The following is a 25,687-nucleotide window of genomic DNA, read 5'->3' on the forward strand; positions in this document are numbered from 1 at the left end:
TTTGTTATTCATATATGTGTGTAATATATAATAGACATACATTATTATTAATATTAATAAAAAATATCCTGATCTAGGGCCGTAGGTATTAACAATATGCATCAATTTGAAGTATGTTTATCTTTCTAATAGACCACAAAAGGCACACCAGAGCGCTTATTACCTACATTTAAAAAAATATAAAAAATTAAAACTAAGAAATGAAAAAGAAAAAAAAAACAAATAATTTTCATTTATCATTCAACATATATTTCTGAACGCCTTTATAAAATATCCTCATGTATTTCCTCCACACAATCGTTTTAGGATCAAACGGGAATTGAACCTTGTCTTCTTCGCTCAAAGTAGTGTATAATTCCTCAGTTTTTTGCGATTTAATTTGGAAAGAAATGCTTGAAAACGTTCTCAATATATCACGAAGGAGAATCGCTCGCTTTTGCATGTTCAGATATCTGGAATAATAAATAAAATTAATTTCGATTAACAGAAGGATTTTAAATTTGTGACGTGACGAGACGGTAGTGGATTCAATTCTCAGTTAGTGGAATGAATTATTTACTTTAATTTGAAACTCTTGTAATAAAACAAAACGCGGAGTTAAGTTTCGCCACTTATCACGCAGTCTAGAAGGTTCCCTCTACCTACTTCGTTACTTAAGCTTAAGCTAAAATAAATTTAATTTAATATTAAAATGTCTTCAGTATAGGTCAAGAATACCTACTCTAAGACCTTAAAATGATTATTACTAAACTAAACATTAATTTTACGATCAATTATTACTTGTTATTATGATTATTGCTAAAGTGTCATGTAGTAAAATGAGGAAAAATAAACAAAATTATTGAGGTCGTTCATTGGTAGTGAGAATGTTGGCAAGAAATATTTTTTTTCTTAGCTTAGTCGCTATTCCGTCGTACATGGAAAATTATAAATATATTTATAGGTATATCCTGAATAAAAGACCTATAGAAAAATATAATTATACAAAAATTTATATACTTAGGCTGTTCTCCTTTTATTCGTAGCATTAGATCAGCTAAAAATGCCGGGGTAGTTTGAAGAGTGAAGGAGAGGAAATCCATTAAAAGTGGTGACGAAAGTACCATCACTTTTCTTGGTTTTAGTTCACCTGTAAAGATATACTTAAAATAATAAACTATTAATTAAGAAAACCATTTAAAAAAAAAAATCTCGATGTTATTTTTCATTGTATTTTTAACAATTTTTTTACTTAATTGCAATTATTATCGATTTCAGTAGCTTCCATTAAAAGAAATTAATTATTTAAATAACAGATTATTTTTTATTTATAGCTATGTAATATACAATGTACAGTAAGTTTAAAATGCTTAATATGCCACACACAAAACGTTCATATTAAAAAAAATACTCACTTTTTCCATATTTAAGACTCTCTTCTAGATATAAATCTGCTCCCTCCTTCCAAGTAATTGGATTAGCTGTTCCAGACGATGAATTGAATACTAAAATATCATCAGTCCTTAAAAATTGTAAAAGAGTTATTAAAGGGGGAAATTTCTTATATACCTTAAGGTCAATGTCTTGAAATTTGGGCGAAACGTGGGAAATGAAGCATCTTAACATTCGATTTCCTTTGCTTATGTTACAATTGCGCGATATATTTCACTTCACAGTTTAACTTTTCGATAAAATGTCTAATTAAAATTATTAAACATTTTATTACGGCCGCAAGCCTGCGCTCGAAGCCTACGAGGAGATCCCCTTGTCGCCGATGAGGTTCTGCCATACAGTCACGTAATGTTCATGATTGTATAGGTAGTATGCGGGCGAAGCCGCGAATGGGTCGCTAGTCTATAGATAAACTCACTTATTTCCCCTGGCTCCAGCCACAATTGCCAAATTAATGACGTAATCAACAGGTATCATGTCACAGATAACGTTCTTATCACCGTACATGACCTTAGTGAGACCTCTGGCGACGTCGCTGAAGAGTGCAGTGGCTGCAACCCAAGAGTCCACCCAACCAGGCACAGGTTCTTTATAAACCGGCGTTACTAGAGAAAATAAAAGGAAAATATTATATATACAGTAAGATTTTTAATTTTTGCGATTTTTAAATATTTTAAATGAATGTCTTTAACTCTATTATTCGTCACAACAGAACGCAGAATACAGTCAACTCATTTTATAAAAATTGAAGGCAATACACAAGGAAGGAAGTAGTTGGCGGTAGTTTTAAATAATAATAGCATCATATGATGGACGACTGCCACCTCAGCGTACCCGTGACTACCAGCTACTACTGCAAATTGAACACAGTTTAGTTTACACGAGCGCTGACGCATATTCAGTCGGGCTATATTTGCCAATTTTCTCCAAGAATCAGATTTGTTCCAAAAAATCACAAATTGTCAAATATCTGCCGAACAAATGAAAATCGACTAAAATACATGGGGGGTGAAATGGATAGGTACTAAAGTCCTCTACCCATAGACAAGAACATATTATATTTGATTTACCAATAGAAGGCCTCAAGACTATGGTCGACAACGGCTTTTGTTCTTCCTTTATATAACTTTCGCACAAAGATTTTGATAGTGTATATGTATTTGGTTTTCCATCTGAAAACAAGACGAAACTATTTTTATCATTGGTTTTAAGAAGATAAAAAGACACTTCACTGTTTTGGAATGAGACACGTAATAGCGCGGCGTTGAGCGCCGCCACTTAATACACAATGCAAGAAACCGCAAGAACCCAGTGGAAAGTCGGGAACAGAAGTGTCTTAATGGGAAACGGAATGTCTTAATGCTGGGTTCCCAAGTTCCTTCGGTCTATACTGCTATATACAGCAAGCTAAAAACATCCTCGTTTAATAGACAAAACAAGTGTAGAGTTCTGTCACTCAACAAACTGTGCGAGGCGAACAGGGTGTCTTAACATTTAACACTAGGTTCCCTTTGACTCTACAGGAAAAGGCGTGAAACTGTTAATGTTAACATAAAAATACCTTACCTAAAAATTTTACAACTTCAGTCGGATTGTCGCCATAAGCGTCGATAAATTTATAAACTTCTCCCTCTTCATAGAAACGGGGGTACATCGATTCATTTATATGAGTTCTGTCTCCTTGGCAGAATGCGGTGGAAATATAAACAAATGTCTAGAAAAAAAGGAAAACATAAATATATATTGCGTCACGCTCACACGCTGTATTGCGGCGTTAAGTTCTGCTATTCTTATCAATGTGTCTCGTACAACAGGCCTTTCGTTATCTTATTTACTAAAGTATATTTTTTTATTAAACATTTATTTTACTAAACTATAAATTCCATTTTTTTATTATTATTATTATTAATTTTAAGTCTCTCCATTTTCTCGCCCCGGTGACAAACGAGATCGGCAGTGAGTGACGAACAGAAGTCTTAAAAAAACATAAAATAAATAAATTTTTACTTACCTCCAGATTTTTTATCTTTTTGCTTAATTTAAGAACCTTTTTTGTTCCTTCGTAATTTATATTCATAATATTTGAGAAAGGATCGGTAAATTTTACTGTTGCAGCCGAATGGAACACCAACGATACCTGTAATGTTACAAAATTTATTAAAAGTATACTTTTTTAAAAATTATGGCCGAATTGATAACCTCTTTTTCTTACAGAAGTCGGTTAACAAAGGGACCCTTATAAGATGACTCTGTTGTCCGTCTGTCTGGCTGTCTGTCTTGATCTCAGGAACGCTTAGAGATATCGGGTTGAAATTCAAACCATATACTCAGATCTACGGCCCCATAATTTCCGGATAAAAAACATATTTCTATATTTAATTAAAAACAAGATATGGCAAAAAGTTTATATCGCAAAAAACTCGGTATTTCGACAAATTGGAATCGGAATAGGAATCAAAATTCATAGGGTACTTTCGGTTAACCTAGAATTATGATTTTTTTTTTATAGGTTGTACTAGTTTTGGAAAAAAATCTGAAAACTATACAATTGTGGTTAAATCCAAAATTTAGTGTTAAAACCACAAGTTCAAGTGAGCCTGTATTTCAGAAAAACCTCGAGACCTTCAATTTTTATACGGAACCCTTGGTGGAGCCTGACTCGCGCTTTTCCGGTTTTTTTACGCCGTCGTGGCGCAGGAGGTACAAGGATGACTTAAGCGCAATGGTTTTAGGTTCGATTCCACTCAACCACTCACCATGCAATTAATGCAAAAGGATTTTTAGTTAGGCCATCGTTCAGAGGAGTGTGTACGACGGTTGTAGGATCGACTTAATTTCACCCACTTGAAGGAATGAATTATTTTCAATATCCCTCGCTCTTGAAACAAGAGGAAACCCGGCATTGACTTTCGTTACTCAATACTTAATGCCTGGGAAATAGAGTAGAAAATGAGAAAAGGAGTGATTAGATTCTCTGCTTTATGCGAAATACAGCGTAAAGCTATAAAAAATCAAGGAGACATTGCTATATTAAGAGGTAAATAAATTGTCGACCTAACATTCACTTGGTAATAATGGTCATAAGTTATTTTTATTAAAGTTTTATTTTATAATTATAATAATAAACATTTATTAGACGCCGTCGCGGCCTGGGGTCGCAAGCTTGCAACTGGAACGCGACGGTTGTGGAATCGATTCCCGTTCGGAGGAATTTAATATTTTATATCTTCGTTCAACCTCAACACTCGCTTCATAGGAATAGAATACGTTAACACGGGGTTCCCAGGTTCCCTCTGCCTAACGTACTATGTGCGGGATATAGTGTAAAGGTAACATGAACACTAACGTGAACGTTTAAATATTTTAATTATTATTAATTTGTAAATCTTCACGCATACATGCACACGCATTTTTATTAACTCCTATCAAAGCACGGCGTTGAGTTACGATACTTATTACAGAATTATCGAGAGTTTGAGTAATTAATTTTTATAGGCATAACTTGAATTGTGCGGGATACAGCGTGAAATTTTAAAAAAAATGTTATGTAAAAAAAATTTAGAATATAATTCTATGTTTATAATCATAATGGAGACAATTATTCAAAAGATTATACGACATTTCGTATAATGTATCTACATATTCCAAAGGTAGATAAAAATCCGTTACTAAGGGACTGCCAGATAAAGCACGGACGAAATTACGCAGCGTACAACGCCGAAATTTGTCACGTTGCTTCCTCGTGGAATGTATGATAACAATAAGAGAGGATCCTCATATTTTTATACAAATGAGAGACAATTAAGAGTTTTTTTTTTAGATTCACATATTTTTCATCATTATTCATTATTCCCAGGGTCGGCTTCATTATCCTCATTTTCAGCAGGTTCATTATCCTCAAGAGAATCTGGGAACCTAGTATTACGACACTCCGTTCGAATTAGAACAATTCCACTCTCCACTTTTCGCGTTACCAGGGCAAAGAAATGAAATATTAAATACTTTATATTGTTACGCCCACTTATAACTATTCGCAATGAATATACTATCCAGCACAAAATCATTTTTATACCGAAAAGAGCTATTGGTTGTTCCTGAGATTAGGGCGCTCAAACAGACAAACTTTTTAGCTTTATAAAATTACTATAGAAATAATGTTTTTTTTCTTTCTTTTATTACATCTATGAAATTATTTTTATTGTACCTAAGGTTCTTACTGACCAATTAAAAATGTAAATTTTTTACATTTACTTTTATTACTTCTTGGACGCGCGCTGAGTTGTTTCTCAGAAATTTTTATTAAGGAGCTGGCGAAAACTAACTGGTTTTACTACCCAAAAACATTTTGCCAAAATATTTATAGAGGTACATAGGCGCAGTGGGCAGCGTCTCGTGTAAACACTAGAATTGTAGATTCTATTCTCACTCTGGGTAATGATATAATAGAGAGAGTTTCTTGCCGGCTCTTCTCAGCAGAACTGCCTCCCGAACCGGTGGTAGCTTTTTGTTCATATGTTCATTCGACGATTCAAAAGTGCTTATAATAAGTTTATTTGAATAAAGAATATTTAGAATTTGAATTAAAATAAGAATCATCAAAATCAGTCTACATGCATGCATGCATATACTGATAAACACCATAAGGTAACGTGGGTTGCCTTTGCGTCGTACAATTAAAGCTAACATAAAGTTACAGTTGTCATAAAAATAATAATAATAAAAGTTAGAATTTTAAGTGTTGATTCACTGAACAGGATTATATTTATTATTTACCTTGAGATCAATCACATTGTTTTTATTTTACTTTTTACTTATTATTTCCTTTTTATCAAACTTAAAACAAAGGTGTTTTACGTAACATTCAACATACATTTTATTTATAATAACGCAGGCATGTAATAAGATACTTATGTATGTATGTATTTTATTTAGTTCCTAATAAAGATATTTATTTTATATACCAGAACAGTCATTTGGCTGTACGCACTAATCTCAGGAACTGGAAACTAGTTCAATTTGAGAAAATATGTTCGTGTTGAATAGTCCATTTATTACGGAAGGCTATACCTGGGAAGGGGTACCCCTTGGTACACTAGGTTATTTTCTTGCTTTTGCTGAAAAAAAAACAGCACAGACACTAAAATAACAACTTACATTGTCAATAATCTTTTGTTCATCTTCAGGACTTATGCCCAAATCTTTTTTTGTCACATCTCCTCCAATAGCCACTAATTTGTTTAATGCGTTAGGCTTGTTTTCCTTCAAGTCCTCGAAAATCTGCAAAAAAAACCATTTTTATCGTATGAAATTATTATATTTAGATTTTACTTTACTTTATCCCGCAGATAGTGCCCCACGTAGTGCTTGCATTTCTTCAGGGACAGAGTACCCTCTTCCCTACCCAACCAGTGTCGCTGTAACCTCATGATCAAAAAAAAAGCAGCACAGGCAGAGAAAATATAGTAGCAAGACGTAGTGTCTTGCTACTATATTTTATTTTCCTTTTCATTTTCCCGCAAATTTAATTGAAGGAATAAGAAAATAGATTAAATGTAGCCTATATAATAAATTAAATGTAACCTTAATCATCACATCTACGAGTATAATCAAACATTGCACTGGTACACTACAGCCTCAATTCATCCTAAGTAAACTTAAAAAAAAGAAAAAAGAAGAGAAAAAAAATGGTGAAACATTTTTTAGCTTCTAGTTGTATTCAGCATAGCAGCAGCAGTCTATACCGAGGGAACGCCCCACGCCCCTTCCAATTATGACTTATAAATATTTTTTTAATTATTTTAGTTAAAAAGAAAGAGAAAGCTAGAATAGGAATATAAGACATTGAGGAAAAATATTCTGGACCAGGTCAAGGCCCGCCCACGGCTGTAGCACTTCGGCTGTAGATCATCGTGATACTTACTGGAATATTTAACATTTGCTTTAATCTCTTATCACTGTCTATTCCTTTCTTCTCTCGTATTAAGACAAAGATTTTTTCTACGTCAGTGCTGCGTAGAAGTTTTTCTATTAGAACCTGCAAATAAATGCTTTTTTAGCTTCACGTGGTATTGCAATGTAGGTACTACCTAATTTTTGAAACGTATTGCCGTCTCCTCCCCCTCCACCAACAGAACATGGTTGACAGAGGGAACCTAGGAACCTAGTATTAAAAAATCCGTTCCCCATTAAGACACTTTCAGCAACTCAGCGCTTTGCTTCGTTACCATGGCGAAGTTATAAAATATTTCATTTTCCTGAGTGAGATTTGAACCAACACCCGTCGCGCTTACAGTCACATGCTTGTGCCTCTGCACCATGACGGCCTCTAAGAGTAAATATAATTAAAAACCATACTTTGCCCAAAAATCCAGTGCCGCCAGTAAGAAAAATAGATTTTCCAGAATAACTTTCTTTAATGCTCCTATACTTCAGTTTATTCTCGCTGAAAGAAAAGAGCGGACAGTTATTTAAAGAATTGCCAGAGGGGACTTAGTGTTATGACATTCCGCTCCTCAATTTTTGCCGCTTGCCGCAGAGACATTGCTTGATGGTGCAACTCTTGTTGTTGTCTTGTTTACAGATAGAGGAAATGAAAATTCAATCAATCCCCAAGTGAGCCATCGATAATTAGGTAACTCAATTTGTACTCTCTGTTTTACTTTGTTCACTACTTTTTATTACAAATTCGTATATAAAAACATCACTATTTTATATCAAAAACACTGATATGTCAATCAAAATCCACAACCGAATTGAACTCACGACCGTCACTATAAAAGAATCAAACTTACTCAAAGTTTAATGATTTTGTATGGCTCATACATCTCAAATTGCAAAGGAGAGCACAGTGTCTATATATTTTGGTCACTCCAGCGGTTAACATTATCACTACTTGTCGCGGTCACGTTTAGAGTTAAACTGATTTTTGTTATTATAATTTATTTCTTTTATACATTAGCTAAAGGCCTTTATGGTGTAGTAGAACAGCGACGGTCGATAAACATTGATTTTGAGTTCATACATACTAAGAGTAAGATTTTTTTATTAGGAATCCTGGCAACCTAGTGTGAAGATATTTCATTCCTATTAAGACATTTCTGTATCCCATTTTCCGCCGAATTCTCGAAGCAGTGCGTGGCGGATCCATTCATTGATATCTATATATACATATACCTACTATTATAATTAAGCTGAAAAGTTTGTTTTTTGAAGACACTATTCTCAAGAACTTCTCATTTGTATTAAACAATAGCTTTGATGTTGGATAGTCCATTCATCAGCGAAGGCTATGATAGGCTATGTAAAATATTTTTAATGTAACCCAATTAATATTACAAATACTAATATAAACAAATATGTCAGAACGAACGATAACTTTATAATTTATATAATACAATTAACACAGAACATTAACTAAATAGCGTGTTAAGTGATAACTACAAATAAATATTAATTCTTTATTTGTAGGTATCACTTAAAGAGGCCATCGCGATCTTCGTAGCGCAAGGACACAAGGGTGCGACTGTAACGGCGACGGAATTAAATATTTAATACTTATTCTCATCTGGTAAGACATAACGCGGCGTTGAGATCTGCCTCACAAATCATGAAATTATTGTCTACAATATTTGTATAAACATGATTTGCTGATATTCATTAAAATTTGGTTATAATAAACAAATTTAAAGATAAGAAATTAAGTAATTTGACCGCATGTTAATGTATATACCTATGTTATAGAAGGAAATAACACAGTGGTTGTCAAAATTATTTATTTTATTTTACATTTTATTATACAATTATGAACTTTAAAAAAATCTGCTTCACGCCATAACTCGCACACTGCGGGATAGACGGGATAAGGAAGCTAGTATTAAGACACTCCAATTCCCACTTTCCGCCGAATTCTGGAACATTGTGTGTTGAGCGGCGGAATTCAACGCCGCGCTTTGCCTCGACACCAGAGCGAAGAAATGGAAATATAAATTTAAATAGATATTTCATTTCCTCAAGTGGGGATAGAACCCACAACCATTAATGTTTACAGTTACACTTTGGGCCCCTGCACCACGACTGGCTTCATTATGAAGCTCAAATTATGAAGATAAAAAGACTAACAACCCCCTTATATCGTGTATTGGTATAGAATGTATTCGAAGCATTAAATAATACGAGTCTAATAAACTCGAGCTATCTCTGAAGAGTTTCACTATTCAGGTCCTGGCTCCATCATTTTTTCTTTTATTTTATTTTTTCATTTAACATTGTATTCTTTAACCAATTAAATCACCACAAAGTGCCCCGTAACATTTAAACGGGCCCCGACTGTTAGTCTTAATAAACTGTTGGGCTCGTTTTTTTATTATTAGTTTTTATCCAGTTCAATTAATCATTGTATTTTTCCTAAATTTGTAATTTTAAATGTAAATTCGTTCTCGTGTATAAAAAAATTTTTATGAGTTAAAACTTGTATAACCTTTTGAAGAATATAGGTATATATTTTGTGCTTCAAAATTCTTACACCTAGAGGTATATATTATACCTATGTGTTTTTGTGTTAATATAAAAGCTTTCGGCGTTGAGTTCCGCTGGCGTTGCCGCTTTCTTCTGTCTGCCATCCTTTAATGCGGCATTAAGCTAGGAAGCTGAAAAATCTCATTACTCTTCCTTCATATACACTTGATATACGTATGCCAAAATTGATACCTCTGCACCTGCAAAACATTCTCGAAGTGGATCAAATTATTTCCCTTTCCCTATTAAAATATAAATTATTTTTAGCTTCACTTTCGCTTTGTACCAGCATAGGGCGAGGGGATCTAGTGTTAAGACACTCTGTTCTCCGCGCATCGCCCTATTTATTAGACAATGCATGTTAAGTGGTAAGTTAAGTAAAAAAAAGAAAGGAGAATTCGTTACCCAAGTGGCAATCAAACCTACACACTACGTCGCCGCAGACTTAAAGTATACATAAATAATATATTTATGCGCAAAGTATAAATAATTCATTTATTTATATTTTCATTTATATATTTACTTAATGTATTTATAAATATTTTTTAGTTTTTCTATCATTTGATTGATACTTCAAAAAAAATCTCTACTTTTATTTAATTATTAAAATAATCAGCTTGAAGCTAGCAGAGAAGTCAGAGAAAACCTAGTGTTAAAACTCTCCATTCCCAACTTAATGTTGAACAATGAAATAATTTGTTTATTATGTTTTAACTATTTCATTTATAATAATAAAAAATCGATAATCATTAAAATCGTTATGACGTAGATAATGTATTAATTGAAAAATTACTTTTTAATTACTTTAGCCTTTGTTATATAGTTAAAAGACTCAAATGTTATAACTTTCATTTCAAAAATATTGTCGCCATAGAAGCGCAGTGGCATAAGGGACACAACGAATGAGGGTTCGATTTCCACTAAGGGAATGAAATATTAATATTCATTTCCTCGCTCTGGTAACGAGGCAAAGCGTCTAAGCGTCATTTTACATTGGAAAATATTAACTATTTATTTGATAAAATTAATCTGATAAAAATTTACTTTGCATGAACCGATTTTAATAACATAAACACTAAAATAATATTAAGAAAAAAAATGGCAAAAACAGCGTTTAAGTCAGTTAATCAATTTCTAAAATTAGAGTGCGTAAACGCGTAGAAAGTTCGACAAACAGGCAAAATTTTTAATATATCTTTCATGTACACACAGCGATTAGTTACCATTTTATTATATGTACAGAAATTATTATTATTATTATTTTATATTGTTCTAGATAGAAATCGAACTCACGACCTTCGACTTCGGCTTTGTTTTGTTTATTAATGACAATCACTTAGTCAGAAACACTTTGAATGTATTTTGAGTCACTGATATAAAGATATCTCAAAGATTTTATGTATAGATAAGTATATTTACTTATTTTTATGAATAATATATTTCGACATATTAATGTTTTTGATAAGTATGTAAAATACGTGAGAAAAACCACTATTTGGAGCATTTTTCAATATAATAGAACTCATAACGCTTTTTTAAAATGATTCTTTGTTTGTCTGTGCATTTGTGCGCACTAATCTCAGGAACAGCTTACCCAATTTATAATTTTTAATATTTTATTTGTATAAGCTTCTCTTCACATCTACCTTTGTTTTATTTCAATCTAGTCATTAATAAATATATATATTATATATATATTAATATAAAGTATTTTGTTCGACTTAATTGCTGCAAAATAAGTGTTTCATGGAAAATGCTGAAACGACAATTTTTAATTGATATAATATGTACCTATGTTGTCTTTAAATTGATAATGTTTTGGAACATGAAACTAATTCAGATTAGTAAATAAATAATTGTATAGATACTTTAACTGTTCAAGCATTTTAAATTTTTTTTTTATTAAACTATGATAGAGATATTCTATTCTTAAACTGAGCATACTAATAAGTATTATTAAAATAAACACCTGCATTCGTCACTCGGTAAACGTCACAGCAAAAAATTACATCAGCAATTAATATAATAATTAATTAATAAATAATACAATTCTAAATCGCCTTCGAAATGGAAACGAGTTTACCATTTGTCTATTCTTAGAACTGTTGTCATTTCGTTCAATGGGAAGCCAACATAAAAAAAGATGCGCAAATTTGGTTTGAAAAAAATAGTTCCGACGACGACGACGATAGAATCTCCCCGATACCTTAACTTAACTTAGCTTCACGCTGTGTCCCTAGCGGAGTAGTCAGAGAGAACGGAGAGACAAACGCTACGGTCTCTATATACTTCTTTCGCCTCGTCCACTGTCATCAACCTTTTCGTACGTGGCCTCCATGAGGACCTCATACTTTTTCATGACCTACCTTTTGTATTATTATTATGTTTATTTATAAAAGTAATTATAATTTATAAAAATAAATAATTATATTTTTTAATAAAACAAATTAATTTCTTCGATTTCAACCCGATCTAATAAAAAAGGAATGATCGAAATCGGTTGGCGGGATATTGAGTTATTCGTCCATTTGTCGCGCACATCCCTACTTAATGCAAATTTAAGACTTGTGTCATTTTCGCATGATCATAACTGAACCAAATAAAAAAAAATGGTACCACATGGGAGCATTAAAATCACAGTTAAAAGTTCTCAGGTTACAAGCGTAAAAAAATACAGTAAGAATTGATATCCTCCTCCTTTTAGAAGTCGGTTAAGAAGTAACAAGAAATGAACATTTCTTAAGAACTTCAATTTATTGTAACAAATCAGCAAATAAAATACAAAAAATAAGAGATACGATAAAATTTAACATTATATGTTTTAGACACACTTGTCTGAGCGACAACGTCAGTGGTTATGGTACTTACGAGAAATTTTCATATTTTTTTTTTTGAATTATATCAAAAACATGTCCAGATTTATATAATTTAGTATCTTTTATATTGTTTTGACCCCGAAAATGTGTGTTAATTATTTATTGAAAACATTATTTTGTTATTTTTACCCTATTTCTATAAAACGAGGAGGTTATCAATTCCTATTTACGTATTTTTTAGCCTATGTGGTGTTTTTACTAAAAAAACACATAGACCAATAACATACATAAATTACATTTTTTGCCCGGTTTTCTAAGACCCCACCCCCCATATATTTTCATTTAAAATTTTTGTATTATAATGCGAGGAACAAATAGACAATTGCGTAGATAGGGTTTTGGTAGCGAGGTTTTAGAACCACCCTTGAACTATGATGGTCGTTTGGCGGGTTATCTTTGCCTACCTTGCTATATATAGGATACGGCGTGAAGCTAAAAAAATATTGGTAATCTTTCTCTTCATTTGCACTACACTTCTTTATCATCGAGAACGAAGCGCTACCTCTTTCACCCCGTCCACGGTCATCGACCTCTTCATACGTGCCCTCCTCCGGAGTTCTCATGCTTTTTCCTTCCTTCAGCATCTTTCACACTGTGTTTCAAAAGTCAACCGAGTCTCTCTATCTCTCTTACCGCTCACTTCATTCTCACCGTGGCATGCTCGCCAGTACGTGTCATTTTATCAAATATCTTCAAATCTTCAATATCTTCATATCTTCAAAATCATCTGCCCTCCGCCTATCCTATCCTCTGCCTACCCTGTCGTGTGGCGGATTCAGCGTGAAGCTAATTTCTTGTTTTCCAACTTCATTCACCGCCATCTATATTTAATTTCTTGAACTAAGACACCAATTAAAAACAATTTCGCTGTTTTATTATAATGGTATTACAGATGGCGTTATAAGATAATCAATAGCATTATATAACAAGAGGCCTCCGTGGCGCAGCGGCACAGAGCCTGACTGTAAATGTGACGGTTGTGGATTCGATTCCAACTCGGGGGAATGAAATATTTAATAATTTCATTGAATTATTTCAATTTCCTTGCTCTGGTAACAAGATTGGTGACAGGATAGGAAGAAGGAACCTAGTATTAATACACTCTGTTTTTCGTCGCCCACACTTTGAAACAATGCATGTCAAGTGACTGAACTGAACTGCTGCTCAACCCGCTGGGCCACGAAGGTTTTACATATAATATGTAAATACAGGATTTCTATAAAAAAAACCTTTGTGGTCAATAGACTCATGAGATCGTAATAACAACGCTTTATCCTGTTTTGAAATATACATTAAGGCAATTTTCACACGAAGCGCTTTGAAGATTTTCTTATTTAGACAAAACGCGTTGAGTTCCACTGCAGAACACAACATAAGTAAATTCTAAATGTTGACTCTAAATTTCAATGGTAATTGATGGTTAATGGAAATATTATGGAAATAGAAAAATCCAGAAAAAAAGTAGCGTTTTAAAAATAATAAAACATATATATTTTTTAAATTGTTACTTAAAATTATTATTCTCTTACACTTCTTACGTGTAAATATTGGTCCTAAACTTTTCCTCTTCAATTACTTTGAACACCTATCAACGAATAACAAAAAACTTTCAACGAATGAGGACAAAATAAAACTAAAGAGTTTCCAACTTTTCAAGCTTAGTATAAAAAAGGCCTTATTTAAAAACAAAATAACCACACAGTAAACCGGTCGACATTAAGTATTAAGCCTTTTAAATGAACAGACATTTTTATATTTATATTTAGTATAATAACATATATTCTAATAATATGAAAAATTATTATTATTATAATAATTGTGATTTATAATATAAATTATATAGGACTTATAAAGGTAAGAAACTTATTTTATTATAGTAGCATTAAAGTTTAACTGTAAATGCGACGGTTGTGGGTTTAATATCCACTTGAAAGAATGAAATATTAATATTTACACTTCCTCGCTCTGGTAACGAGGCAAAACGCGGCGTTGAGTACCGCCTCTCAATACGCAATGCTTAAGAATTCGACGAAAAGTGGGGAACGTCGCTTAATAGGCAATGGAGTTTCTTAGCACTAGGTATACGGGTTCCCTCTGCCTACCCTGCTATGTGCGGGAAAATTATGAGCCAAGGCAAAGAAATTTTTCTATAATCTGAGTTTTAAAAGCTTTTTTATCAGTTTTCATCAAAATAATAAGTTACAGAAATTTTACGTTATGATACTTTTGTTTGTATCGCATGGTCCAATGACAATAACTATAGCAGGATATTTATAGCGGGATTATAGCCTTCCTCAATAAATGGGCTATCTACGTATATTTACAAAGCCAATATTTCAATTGGAACCTGTAGTTCCTGAGATTTGTGCGTTCAATCAAACAAATTCTTCAGATTTTTAATATTTGTAGTAGCAATAGATATTAAATATATCCGCTTTATAAATGTGAAGGTCATAGCAGCGAGTCCGAAACTTTTGCGTTTTTTTACTGTATTATTTGTTTCTTGTAAAACGAGTGTCAACATTAAATGTTAACAGTAACTTGTACTTCTCCATATAAGTACATATACTAAGTAATATTAGGTACAAAAGAAAGTCACTTCACGTCACGTCATGTCACGTTTCACCTCTTTTTAATCACGCAATAGATTTTGAACTTTTATTTGGAACCTGGAATCTATTTTCGCCAAATTCTCGCGGCGCTTTGCCTCATTATCATAGCGACAAAATGAAAATCTATGTAAAATATTTCATTCCGCCAATGGGAATGGAACCCACTACAGTCACGTTTACAATCACACCTTTGTGCCACCGGGTCACGTCGGCCTCTAAAATATTTCTATCGTCTATTTTAACAGCGTAACTTAACGCCGCAGTCTGTGTTACATTTCCCTTCATGTGTATGACTGTGGACTTATAACCCTTGCGCTTACAGGGAATACTTTTCCACTGCGACGCGAGAGTTCTTACGATTCAATTGCAATCATTTAATTACTAACAACATTGCTTTGTTTGAGGAAAATGTTAAGAAAATTATATTCCAGTTATTGTAATGTATGTACGTTTATGTGTTACAGCTAAAGTATGTGAGTAAGTTAAATGATATAAGAAAATTGATATATTTATTGTTTTTTCTTGAGAAACATGCCCGTCATAAGCGTTGTAGGTATATAAATTAGACAATTTATAATTAATTATTACCATAACTTTAGTTTTAGACCTATAACCACTCAGAGAAATAATCATATTTAAAGTATTTTCGCTTTCCGTGCTCAAGGAAACACAGCGCGGCGTTAAAGTCCACCGGTCTATATGCAATTCTCTATAACTATAAGCAATTTCTCGAAAAGTAAACGGTCCATGGGGAACGAAGTGCCTTAACACTAGGTTTCCTCTACCTACCTTGCTATGCAGGAAAAATATGACGCTGCTTTTTACCTCAATCGAAACATGAACCAAGAACCAGTGCGTTAAATTTGCATTTCTTATCCAAGATAGAATGGCGTCCTTTGCTTAACTTATTATTCTAAAAGACATTTATGACCATTCTATATGCAAATTTGTTATTTATGCAAATCTGCTTATTATTGAAGAATTTGAAGATAAATATAAATAAAAAAAATATTAAATTAGTAGTGATGGAAAGAATATATTTTAGTTCTTTTACTTTTTTAGGGCTCCGTACTTCAAAGCTATTATAAAAAATAAGAACTTATATATTGTGAATCATTTCATACAAAATAAACGCGCAAATATAAATTTATAAGTTTATTTACATCTTATAACTTTTCGTTGACGTACAATCCTGTAATCGGTACAGAACCCTCGGTAGGCGAGTGCGTCTTTTTTTATTTATAATAAATTCGGTAGTTAAATAAGATACCTAAAAAATATTTTGGCTGTAACATAAGAATGAAAATACATAAAATGATAATGATTATTATATAAAGGGAAAAAATTGCAATCAAATAAAAATGTGAGGAAAAATACACAAACAAAGAAAATATGTACAATCGATCAGTTTTGTTCATCCCGCCTTATGCAGGCTACTGATAGATCGTAGTTGAAAGTGGAGAACGGAACTTCTTAACACTACGTTCACTTTGAATACCCAGCTATGTACGGTATACAGCGTGAAAGCAAAACGAAAAATAATATTTTAAACACGCTATTATGAGGTCGATTTGTTACTATACAACTTTCCTAATAAAATGTAAAAACTGATCTTAATTCACTTTTAGTAATTATTTCATATAAACATGTAACTTGGCAGTTATGCGTAGCTTAGGTGACAATACAATTATTTATTTATTTATTAGCCAACGCTGCATACTAATACAATTATGTACATATATGGGCAGATTCTGATGCAGTTCTTCTGATAAATATTGATGGTATATTGTCCGGTCCAGGTCCTTTCATTATATCGAGAGATTTTGATTTATATATATTGTATCATCAAGCCGGTCTGATGATGGAACCAGAACCTGGATAGTGGAATTCTTTAGAGGTTACTAGTAAACCACTCAAGTTTATTATTCGAGTTTGTAATTTATAACGACGACAACCTATAAATATGTGTTTTTAGTTTTTTTTTAAATGATATTATATTGTTTTCAGATATCTACAAGTAATTAAAATTTATATTTTTTCTTCATAATCGAACAACACGAAGATGTTGTTCGCTGTAAGCTGTCTTCTTTTAATTATACAAGTACATGAAGGCACCGCTCAAAACCGTAAGTAAAATATTATTTAAGTGTTATTTTTTTAGATACACTCTATTCCGCACAAAGCAAGGTAGGCAGAGGGAACCTGAGAACTTAATGTTAAAACATCACTTTTTGTCCTCTAAAATTCCCATTAAAACATTCCCGTTCTTCACTTTCCGCCGAATTTTCGAGACATTACGTTTTAAGTTGTGGAAACCTACGCTGCACTTTGCTTCTTTACCAGAGCGAGGAAAATGCTAATATTAAATATTTCATTGCCCCGAGTGGGAATCGAAGCCACAACCTGTCGCGATTACAGTCACATGCTTGTGTCCCTACGCCACGACTGTCTCAGTAGTAGACCATAACATTGTTATTTCCTTATAATTATTTTAATCTGTGGTTAAAATTGTGTATTGTTTTGTTATCTGTTTGTCCATATGGAATAATACTAAGTTATGAGGATAATTATTTAAAAAAAAAAACAAACTGGTGGATAAAGCGCAGCGTTATGTTCCGACACTCTCGAAAAAGAGTCTTAATACTAAGTTTCCATTTCTTCCTGCCTATCCCGCGGGATAGGCAGGATATGCGGGATACAGCGTGAAGCTTGCTTTTCCCAATTGCCTATACCTATTAACCATTTTTATATGTAAACTAAAAATAAAGTGATAGATGAATCGCAGCATTAAGTTCCGCATCTCACTTAACTTTTAATTTCCCGGAAAAAAAGGACTCAGCACTAGGTTCCCAGTTCCCTTTGCCTTCCCCGGTATATTCGGGACATAGCGTGTTTGTTAATAGTAAATATATAATATTTTATTTTTCATTATTTTAGAGGGTGAAAATTGTGTTATAAGTCATACTAAGTCTCAAGGAGTTTGTACACAAGCGTCTAAATGTGTATCAGCCAGGCAGGATTTTCAGTAAGTATTTTTATAAAACACTAGCGCCCCGCTCGCGGTTTCCTCCGAACTATGTTATTATTAATTTCTGTCTCCATGACTACGTCCTAGTGACGTCTATGCAAAATTTGAGACTCCTAGCATTTGTAGTAACGAAGTTTCATACAAACTTTCGACCCCAAAAACAACCCCTTAGAAGTCGAATATTGCAAATTCCCGTCTTAGCGAGCACCTACGTCCTATAAGTAACTCCTATGCAAAATTTGAGATTCCTAGCACTTGTAGTTTCTGAGATTTCGTGATGAGTGAGTGACCTTTCGATTTTATATATATAGATAGATTAATATGATTAAATTAGGAACATTGAGGCAAGTGGTGGAAACGAGACTGGTTGTGGGTTCGATCCCCACTCGAGAAATTTAAATATTTATTTTAATTCATATTTTAATTACTCCGCTCTGGTCTCGAGGCAAAAAGTGTGGCGTTGAAATGCCTCCAGAATTCGGTGGAAAATGGGGAAGGGAGTGTCTTTCTACTAGGTTCCCTTTGTCTAACCTGTTGTGCGCGGAATTCATAAAAAAAATATAAGAAAATGTATTATTTCGTAACCGACACAGATTTTGAGTTCGTTGTTAGTCGAGGATGATGTATTTAATATTTTCATTTTCTCGCTCTCCCTTGAGATCCGCCACTGGCGCCACATGGTGTGTTGCCAAGCCCCCAGAAAGCGGCGGAAAATGGGAAACGGAAATGTCCTTAACATTAGATTAACAGGTTTCGTCTACTTATCTTGCCAAGTGCGGGTAACTGCGTGAATCTGTTTATAAGTAAACTAATTTTTTTTTTTTCAGAAATAACAATATTGCCCCAACATTTTGTAAGCACTCTGGCAGCGCATTGCTAGTTTGCTGTAGGGACGGGCTTTCGATCGTCAATACGGCGCCTGCATATGAGTAAGAAATATTATAATAGTACTCGTATAGACCCACGATTATTGTTATATTATAGCAAAATAAAAAAAAAAATATTACGTAAAGTATAAGCTAGATTATTGTAAAGCTTCATCAAAATCGATTCAGTAATTTTTGCATGAAAATGGAACAAACACTCATTCTCACAAACTTCCTCATTTGTAATATATAATAACAATAGTATAAAATCATAATAATACCTATATAATATGACATACACACGATGGGGTGCGATCTACATCCAGGGAATGGTTATAAGTATTTAATTTCATTGAGTTACGCCACTCGTCCCACAATGTCTCGAAATTTAAGTTGAAAGTGACAACACCGAGTTTCTTTTGTCTACCCTGTAATGAGGGATGCGGGGAAAATTGGGAACCTAAAAAAATATGTATTCCATATACATTACTAGCGGACGCGCGCAGCTTCGCTTGCGTAATTAGGAGTGAATTCTAATAAACCACGAAACATGTGTTCAATGAAATATTTTTAAGAGTCTAAGTTTAAAATTTTATAAAAATCGGTGGCGGTTTAAAGATTTTTCCATACAAACTTTCAACCCCTTATTTGCACCCTTAGGGGGTGAATTCTAGAAAACCATGAAACACATGTTCAATTCAATATTTTTAAGAGTCTAAATTAAAAAAAAATTATAATAATCGGTGGCGTTTTAAAGATTTTTCCATACAAAATTTCAGCCCCTTATTTGCACCCTTAGGGGAAGAATTCTAGAAAACCATGAAACATGTATTCAATTAAATACTTTTAGGAGTCTGTATTTCAAATTTTATAAAAATTGGTGCCGATTTAAAAAAAAATCTATACAAACTTTCAACCCCTTATTTGCACCCTTAGGGGGAGAATTCTAGAAAACGATGAAACACGTGTTCAATTAAATACTTTTAAAAATCTAAATTTCAAATTTTATAAAAATCGGTGCCGATTTAATTTTTTTTCCATACAAACTTTAAACCCCTATTTCACCCCTTTAGAGTTAAATTTTTTCAAAATCCCTTCTTAGTGGATGTCCAGATAACGAAAGAAAACATCTGTCCAAATTTCACGTTTCTACCATCAGCGATTACGGCTGTGCGTGCGTCTTACTTCAGTCAGTGAGGACAAGTCCTTTTATATATATAGACTAGTGGGCCCGGACGCGGCTACGCCCGCGAAAATATAAGCCTAAATAATTAAAATAAGTTAAAAAATAATAATAAGTGGAGATTTATTATTGAAAAAATATCTGAGTAACCGAAATGAACAAACAAAAGAAGTAAAAGTAACTAAAGGAAATTATTAATATTAGAAAAAGTACCTAAAGTTTGCCGTGCGCGCGTAGTAAACATTTTTCTATATTAAATAACTAGCGGACGCGCGCAGCTTTGCTTGCGTATTTAGGGGGTGAATTCTAATAACCCATGAAACATGTGTTCAATGAAATATTTTAAGGAGTCTAAATTTAAAATTTTATAAAAATCGGTGGCGATTTAAAGATTTTTCCATACAAACTTTCAACCCCTTATTTGCACCCTTAGAGGGTGAATTCTAGAAAACCATGAAACACGTGTTCAATTAAATACTTTTAAAAATCTAAATTTCAAATTTTATAAAAATCGGTGCCGATTTAAAAATTTTTTCATACAAACTTTGAACCCCTATTTCACCCCTTTAGGGTTAAAATTTTTCAAAATCCCTTCTTAGTGGATGTCCAGATTACGAAAGTAAACATCTGTCCAAATTTCACGTTTCTACGCACAGCGGTTACGGCTGTGCGTGCGTCTTACCTCAGTCAGTGAGGACAAGTCCTTTTATATATATTGATTATTCATTTTTGCGAACAATATTAAATAAAATCTCAAATGATTAAAATTACGATATTTTAAGTGTATAACATCGGTATGGATAACCGAACTGAGATAAATTAATTATAAGCAGCAAATAATTACATAAAAAATAATAGTAATTCGAAAATATATAAAAATTTACAAAATCATCAAAGTCTGCCCGGTCGCGTCGGTCATACTATACCACTCGTAGGCTAGGTCATTTGGAATCAGTGACATCTTAATTATTTATTAGAATGTTATACAGTAAACTATAATTTCCATCAAGATGAAATGTTAAAAGTGACTATTATATTTATTTTCATAAGGATGAATATCAAATTATAGAAATCATCTAATTTTTGTTAATGTATACAAATCTATATCGGCGCGCGTCATATATGCATTAAGCAAACTCACTTTGGGTGACGTTTTCTTAAAACAGCAAACTTTGCAAGCCGTTGCTTAGCAACGCGTAGCGACGATTGTTATTAACATGGCGGAATAAATTGCTTGTCAAATTAATTATTTTAATATTTTGGTATATATCGAAAATATTACAAATATGAGAAAAAAAAAGTATCCTATGTTCATCCCGGGACCCTCAAGTATCTCTATATGAGTATTTTATCACAATTAAATTAGCGGTTTGGCCCTGATTGCGTAAAGGACAGACAGACAGACAGACAGACAGACAGACAGAGTTACTTTCGAATTTATAATATAGGTATGGATACATATTTTAATATATAAATTTATTATAGTATTTGAAATACATGGCTTATGCACATTTATGGAGTTAAATGTATATTTATGGTATTAGTTATTTTTTTTAAATAAAAAAAAACTGAGAGCATTATTTTGTCCAAAAAAACAATGTATTCACAGTACAGTCTCGTCAGTCATAGCCGCCCAGAACTTAGCTGTAGATGGCTGCGCAGATTTGATTCTACTTTATGTTTCTGCGAGTGAACAAGTCGCTAAAGATCAAAAAACCTAACTTCAGGGCGGGCACGACTCGTCGATCGTACTGTATATAGGTGAAAATTGAATAAAAGAGTGACATACCACTAAATTCTCCCCTTAAAATAAAAAATAAAATATTTTTTATTAATTTCAGTCGCAGACCAGTTTGGAGTTCATTTAGCACGAATACAAACTCAAATACAAATAAACGTTTAAGTGAACGAAGTAAGTTATTAAAATAGGCCTTAAATATAAATGTATTGATTAGATAACACTGCAATCATTAAATTTATTGAAATTAATTAATTCACAGTACAAAGACTTTTTTTACAAGATATTTTTTTCTATTTTCTCCATAGAATGTGAAGAATATAGCAAGAGTGTAATCCAAAGAGTGGATTTCATACCTCTGCTGACGGAACCCGAAACAATGTCAATAACTGCACCTAAATGCGATTATACAGGCATCCAACTTATTGTGGGCGGAGAAAATGCTACACAAGGAGAGTTTCCTCATATGGTGACAGCTATTTTTTTCTTTTTTTTGAGTCACGCTGTATCATTCGATGCGCATCGAACTCGTCCATGAAGGGTTCCATACCATTAGCTATAAAAACGGCAAAAAAATATGTCTGTTCTATGAGAGCCCCTTGAAATATTATATTCTGTTTTTTAATATTGCAACAGCAATACCTACACGGTTCATGAGATATAGCCTGGTCACAGATGGACAGACTTACAAACAGCGGAGTCTTAGTAATAGGGTGCCATTTTACCGTTTTAAATTCGATTTGAATAAAAATATTTTGAATTTTGAATTGGATTTTTAGTTATGTATATTTTTGTTTCAGGCCGCCATTGGTTGGATTGACTTCGATGATAAATACGCTTTCCAATGTGGAGGTAGCCTGATCAGTTCCCGTTTCGTTCTCAGCGCTGGGCATTGCACACAAAATCCAAGGATGAAGAATCGCGTACCGTCTATCGTGAGACTCGGTGACCAGAATTTAGATCCTGCTGTCAGAGACGGGGCCAGCCCGGTTGATGTAGGGTTATTTTTCTTTATTGAGGTAGAGAGACACCGTCTTTGTCTTTTGCCAGAGCGAGGAAATGAAAATAATTAATTCTCTCAAGAGGTAAATAATCGTGTAAAGTTACAATTTTCCTGTTGTGTTTTTAATTATGTGATGATGATAATTATGGGTTTTATTCTTATCAATTACTCTTAAAGAACAGGTAAAGGACCGCATGTTCCGCCACTCAACACGCAATATCTTTAAAATTGAACTGAAAATGAGGAATAGAAAAAAACCGCTTTGTCTACCCTGCTATGAGGAAAAAGCCTTGAATTGTTTAGCTTTGTGTGTAATATACTAATAAAAAGAAAAAAGTAAGACTTACAAAAATAAGTAATTTTAGATTTTTAGCTAACTTACCCCTGTTTAAAATTCAGGTACCAATTAAAACGGTGCACAAACATCCTCTATACAAATCTCCTGGCAAGTACAATGACATAGCTCTGTTCGAGCTCAACGTGGACGTGGACTTCGAGACTGATATAAGACCAGCCTGTCTCTGGACGAAACCAGACTTCGGTGGGCATACTAAAGTTGTCGCTACTGGCTGGGGAGTCAATGATACAGGTACTTTCATACATCGCCACGACTTCTATCATTTTTTTATATTTTAAGTGAGTTCTCTCACTAAGCACGACGGTTTTGGGTTCAGTTCTCATTAGAGATAGTGAATTTTCATGTCCTCGTAATAAGTCAAAGCGAGTTCCGCCACTCAACCGCCTGACTTCGCTGGGCAGAAAGTCGTTGATACTAGCTGGGGAGTGAATGATACACATATTTTCATAAAAGAGTAGGTTCTACGTTTTTTTTCTAATTATATTATTTGAAACCGTCGTGGCGCAGCGGCACAGGAACTCATTGTTAACGCGACAGTAGTTGGTTCGACGAAGCGCGGTTTAGTCTCAAAAATTGGGCGGAAAGAGAAATAGGAGTGTTTTAATCTCTCTTCTTCTTTATTTTTGTACACTCTTGCTAGAATAAAATGAAAAACCCCAAATACTAATTTGAAATACATATTTTGAAATTATTTTTGTTTCAGTTACAAAACAAGTGTCGAATGAACTACAAAAGGTATCTCTTTCTCTACTGTCGAACGACTACTGCGATCCTCTCCTGCTTGACGCGCACAACAGACACTGGAACGGATTCGTTGATTCACAAATGTGCGCCGGCGAATTGAGAGGCGGGAAGGATACTTGCCAGGTGAGTTACTTGGAGTGAGAACGGACAGATTTAAAAATATATATATTTTTAAATCTTTTTTTATAAAAAAATTGTCAAGTGTGAGTCGGACTCACGTCGATTTTCCGCGTATTTAAGGAGAAGAAATTTTAATTAATACTTACTGGCGCCGTCCTAGCGCAGCGGCACAGCTTGTGACTGTTTATCGCGACGATTGTGAGTTCGATTTCTGATGTTGGAATTGAAAATATATTTTCTCAACTTTGGTAACAAGACAAACGCAGCTTTGCATGGAAAATTCGACGATGAGTGGGGAACGAAGTGTCTGTACACTACTGAGTATGTCCAACACGCAACTCCTCCAGCTGTTGCGTGTTGTAGTGGTGGAACTCAACGACGCCCTTTGCCTCGTTAAAGCCAGGGCGAGGAAAAAATTAAATAACTCATTGGCCCTGAGTGAGAATCGAACCCACAATCTGTCGCGTTTAGTCGCATGCTTTAAAAATAATAAACCTACCTAAATTTCTTTTCCAGGGAGATTCAGGGTCGCCACTGCAAGTCGTTTCGAAGGCAAACAAATGTATTTTCCATATAATCGGAATAACGTCATTTGGACGCCGCTGCGCGGAGTCGGGCAAGCCCGCGGTGTACACGCGCGTATCTAGTTACTTGGACTGGATAGAGTCAGTTGTGTGGCCTGGAGAATAATTTGTATAGAAATAATTGAAATAAATATAATGTATAATATAATATAAGATAAAGATTCTTTGTTTTATTTTCACCTTCTTAGGTTTCCGTAACTTAAAAAGTAAAAACGAAACCTTATAGCCACTTTATTGTCGGTCTGTCTGTCTGTCAATTTATCTCGAGATCACGTGAAGCATCAAGTATCAAGCTGAAATTACTATGAAATATTCAGGTATATGGTCCTTAGGAAAAAAAATAAAGAAAAAAATTAATGATTTAAAGGTAAATTTTAAACGCCTTTAGATTTCGGTGGATAGTGGAGAACAGTTCGTGTCCCTGTTCCTATTCTGCTAAAAACAAAAAAAAACAAGTGTCAATGAACTCTATGGAATTCAATCATAACTTTATATACACAAAGAAATTAAACATAATAAATAAAAAAAACATTTCTTAATATAAAAAAAATATATTTTAAAATAATAATTTACTTACATAATATAACTGACTCATTATGTTGCATATATTTTAATAATATATTACATATA

At 33.4% G+C, this 25,687-nt stretch overlaps 2 protein-coding genes across 2 annotated transcripts; one reads left to right on the forward strand and one right to left on the reverse strand.

The window, feature by feature from the left end:
- Window positions 1-223: 223 nt before the first annotated feature.
- LOC146538561 (putative fatty acyl-CoA reductase CG5065) lies at window positions 224-8,363 on the reverse strand. The gene is made up of 11 exons (XM_085186826.1): window positions 8,223-8,363; window positions 7,786-7,873; window positions 7,352-7,465; window positions 6,586-6,708; window positions 3,443-3,568; window positions 2,998-3,145; window positions 2,502-2,603; window positions 1,850-2,036; window positions 1,395-1,501; window positions 1,000-1,129; window positions 224-452 (listed from the first exon to the last, which is right to left on the reverse strand). The coding sequence occupies exons 1-11, from the start codon at window positions 8,312-8,314 to the stop codon at window positions 230-232; spliced, it is 1,440 nt and encodes a 479-aa protein (XP_085042952.1). The 5' UTR covers window positions 8,315-8,363; the 3' UTR covers window positions 224-229.
- Window positions 8,364-14,527: 6,164 nt separating this feature from the next.
- On the forward strand, window positions 14,528-25,210 carry LOC146538562 (venom protease-like). The gene is made up of 10 exons (XM_085186769.1): window positions 14,528-14,675; window positions 17,441-17,559; window positions 18,371-18,458; window positions 19,289-19,390; window positions 22,352-22,422; window positions 22,557-22,717; window positions 23,049-23,243; window positions 23,651-23,840; window positions 24,313-24,476; window positions 24,990-25,210. Exons 2-10 carry the CDS (start codon window positions 17,496-17,498, stop codon window positions 25,161-25,163), a joined length of 1,209 nt encoding a protein of 402 aa, XP_085042895.1. The 5' UTR covers window positions 14,528-14,675; window positions 17,441-17,495; the 3' UTR covers window positions 25,164-25,210.
- Window positions 25,211-25,687: the final 477 nt, after the last annotated feature.

Source organism: Heliconius melpomene, chromosome 6 (genome assembly GCF_056956725.1).
Source record: "Heliconius melpomene rosina isolate 202511_hmr_F chromosome 6, ASM5695672v1, whole genome shotgun sequence".
Lineage (NCBI taxonomy): Eukaryota > Metazoa > Arthropoda > Insecta > Lepidoptera > Nymphalidae > Heliconius > Heliconius melpomene.

Coding starts and splice junctions, on each gene's coding strand:
- LOC146538561 (XM_085186826.1), bottom strand. CDS start 8,314: ATGTTAACCGCTGGAGTGACCAAAATATATAGACACTGTGCTCTCCTT. Junction 2,037..2,501: donor AGTCTTGAGGCCTTCTATTG/GTAAATCAAATA, acceptor TATTTTCTCTAG/TAACGCCGGTTTATAAAGAA. Junction 453..999: donor ATAAAAGGAGAACAGCCTAA/GTATATAAATTT, acceptor TTATTATTCCAG/ATATCTGAACATGCAAAAGC.
- LOC146538562 (XM_085186769.1), top strand. CDS start 17,496: ATGTTGTTCGCTGTAAGCTGTCTTCTTTTAATTATACAAGTACATGAA. Junction 22,718..23,048: donor AAGGAGAGTTTCCTCATATG/GTGACAGCTATT, acceptor TTTTTGTTTCAG/GCCGCCATTGGTTGGATTGA. Junction 24,477..24,989: donor GCGGGAAGGATACTTGCCAG/GTGAGTTACTTG, acceptor TTTCTTTTCCAG/GGAGATTCAGGGTCGCCACT.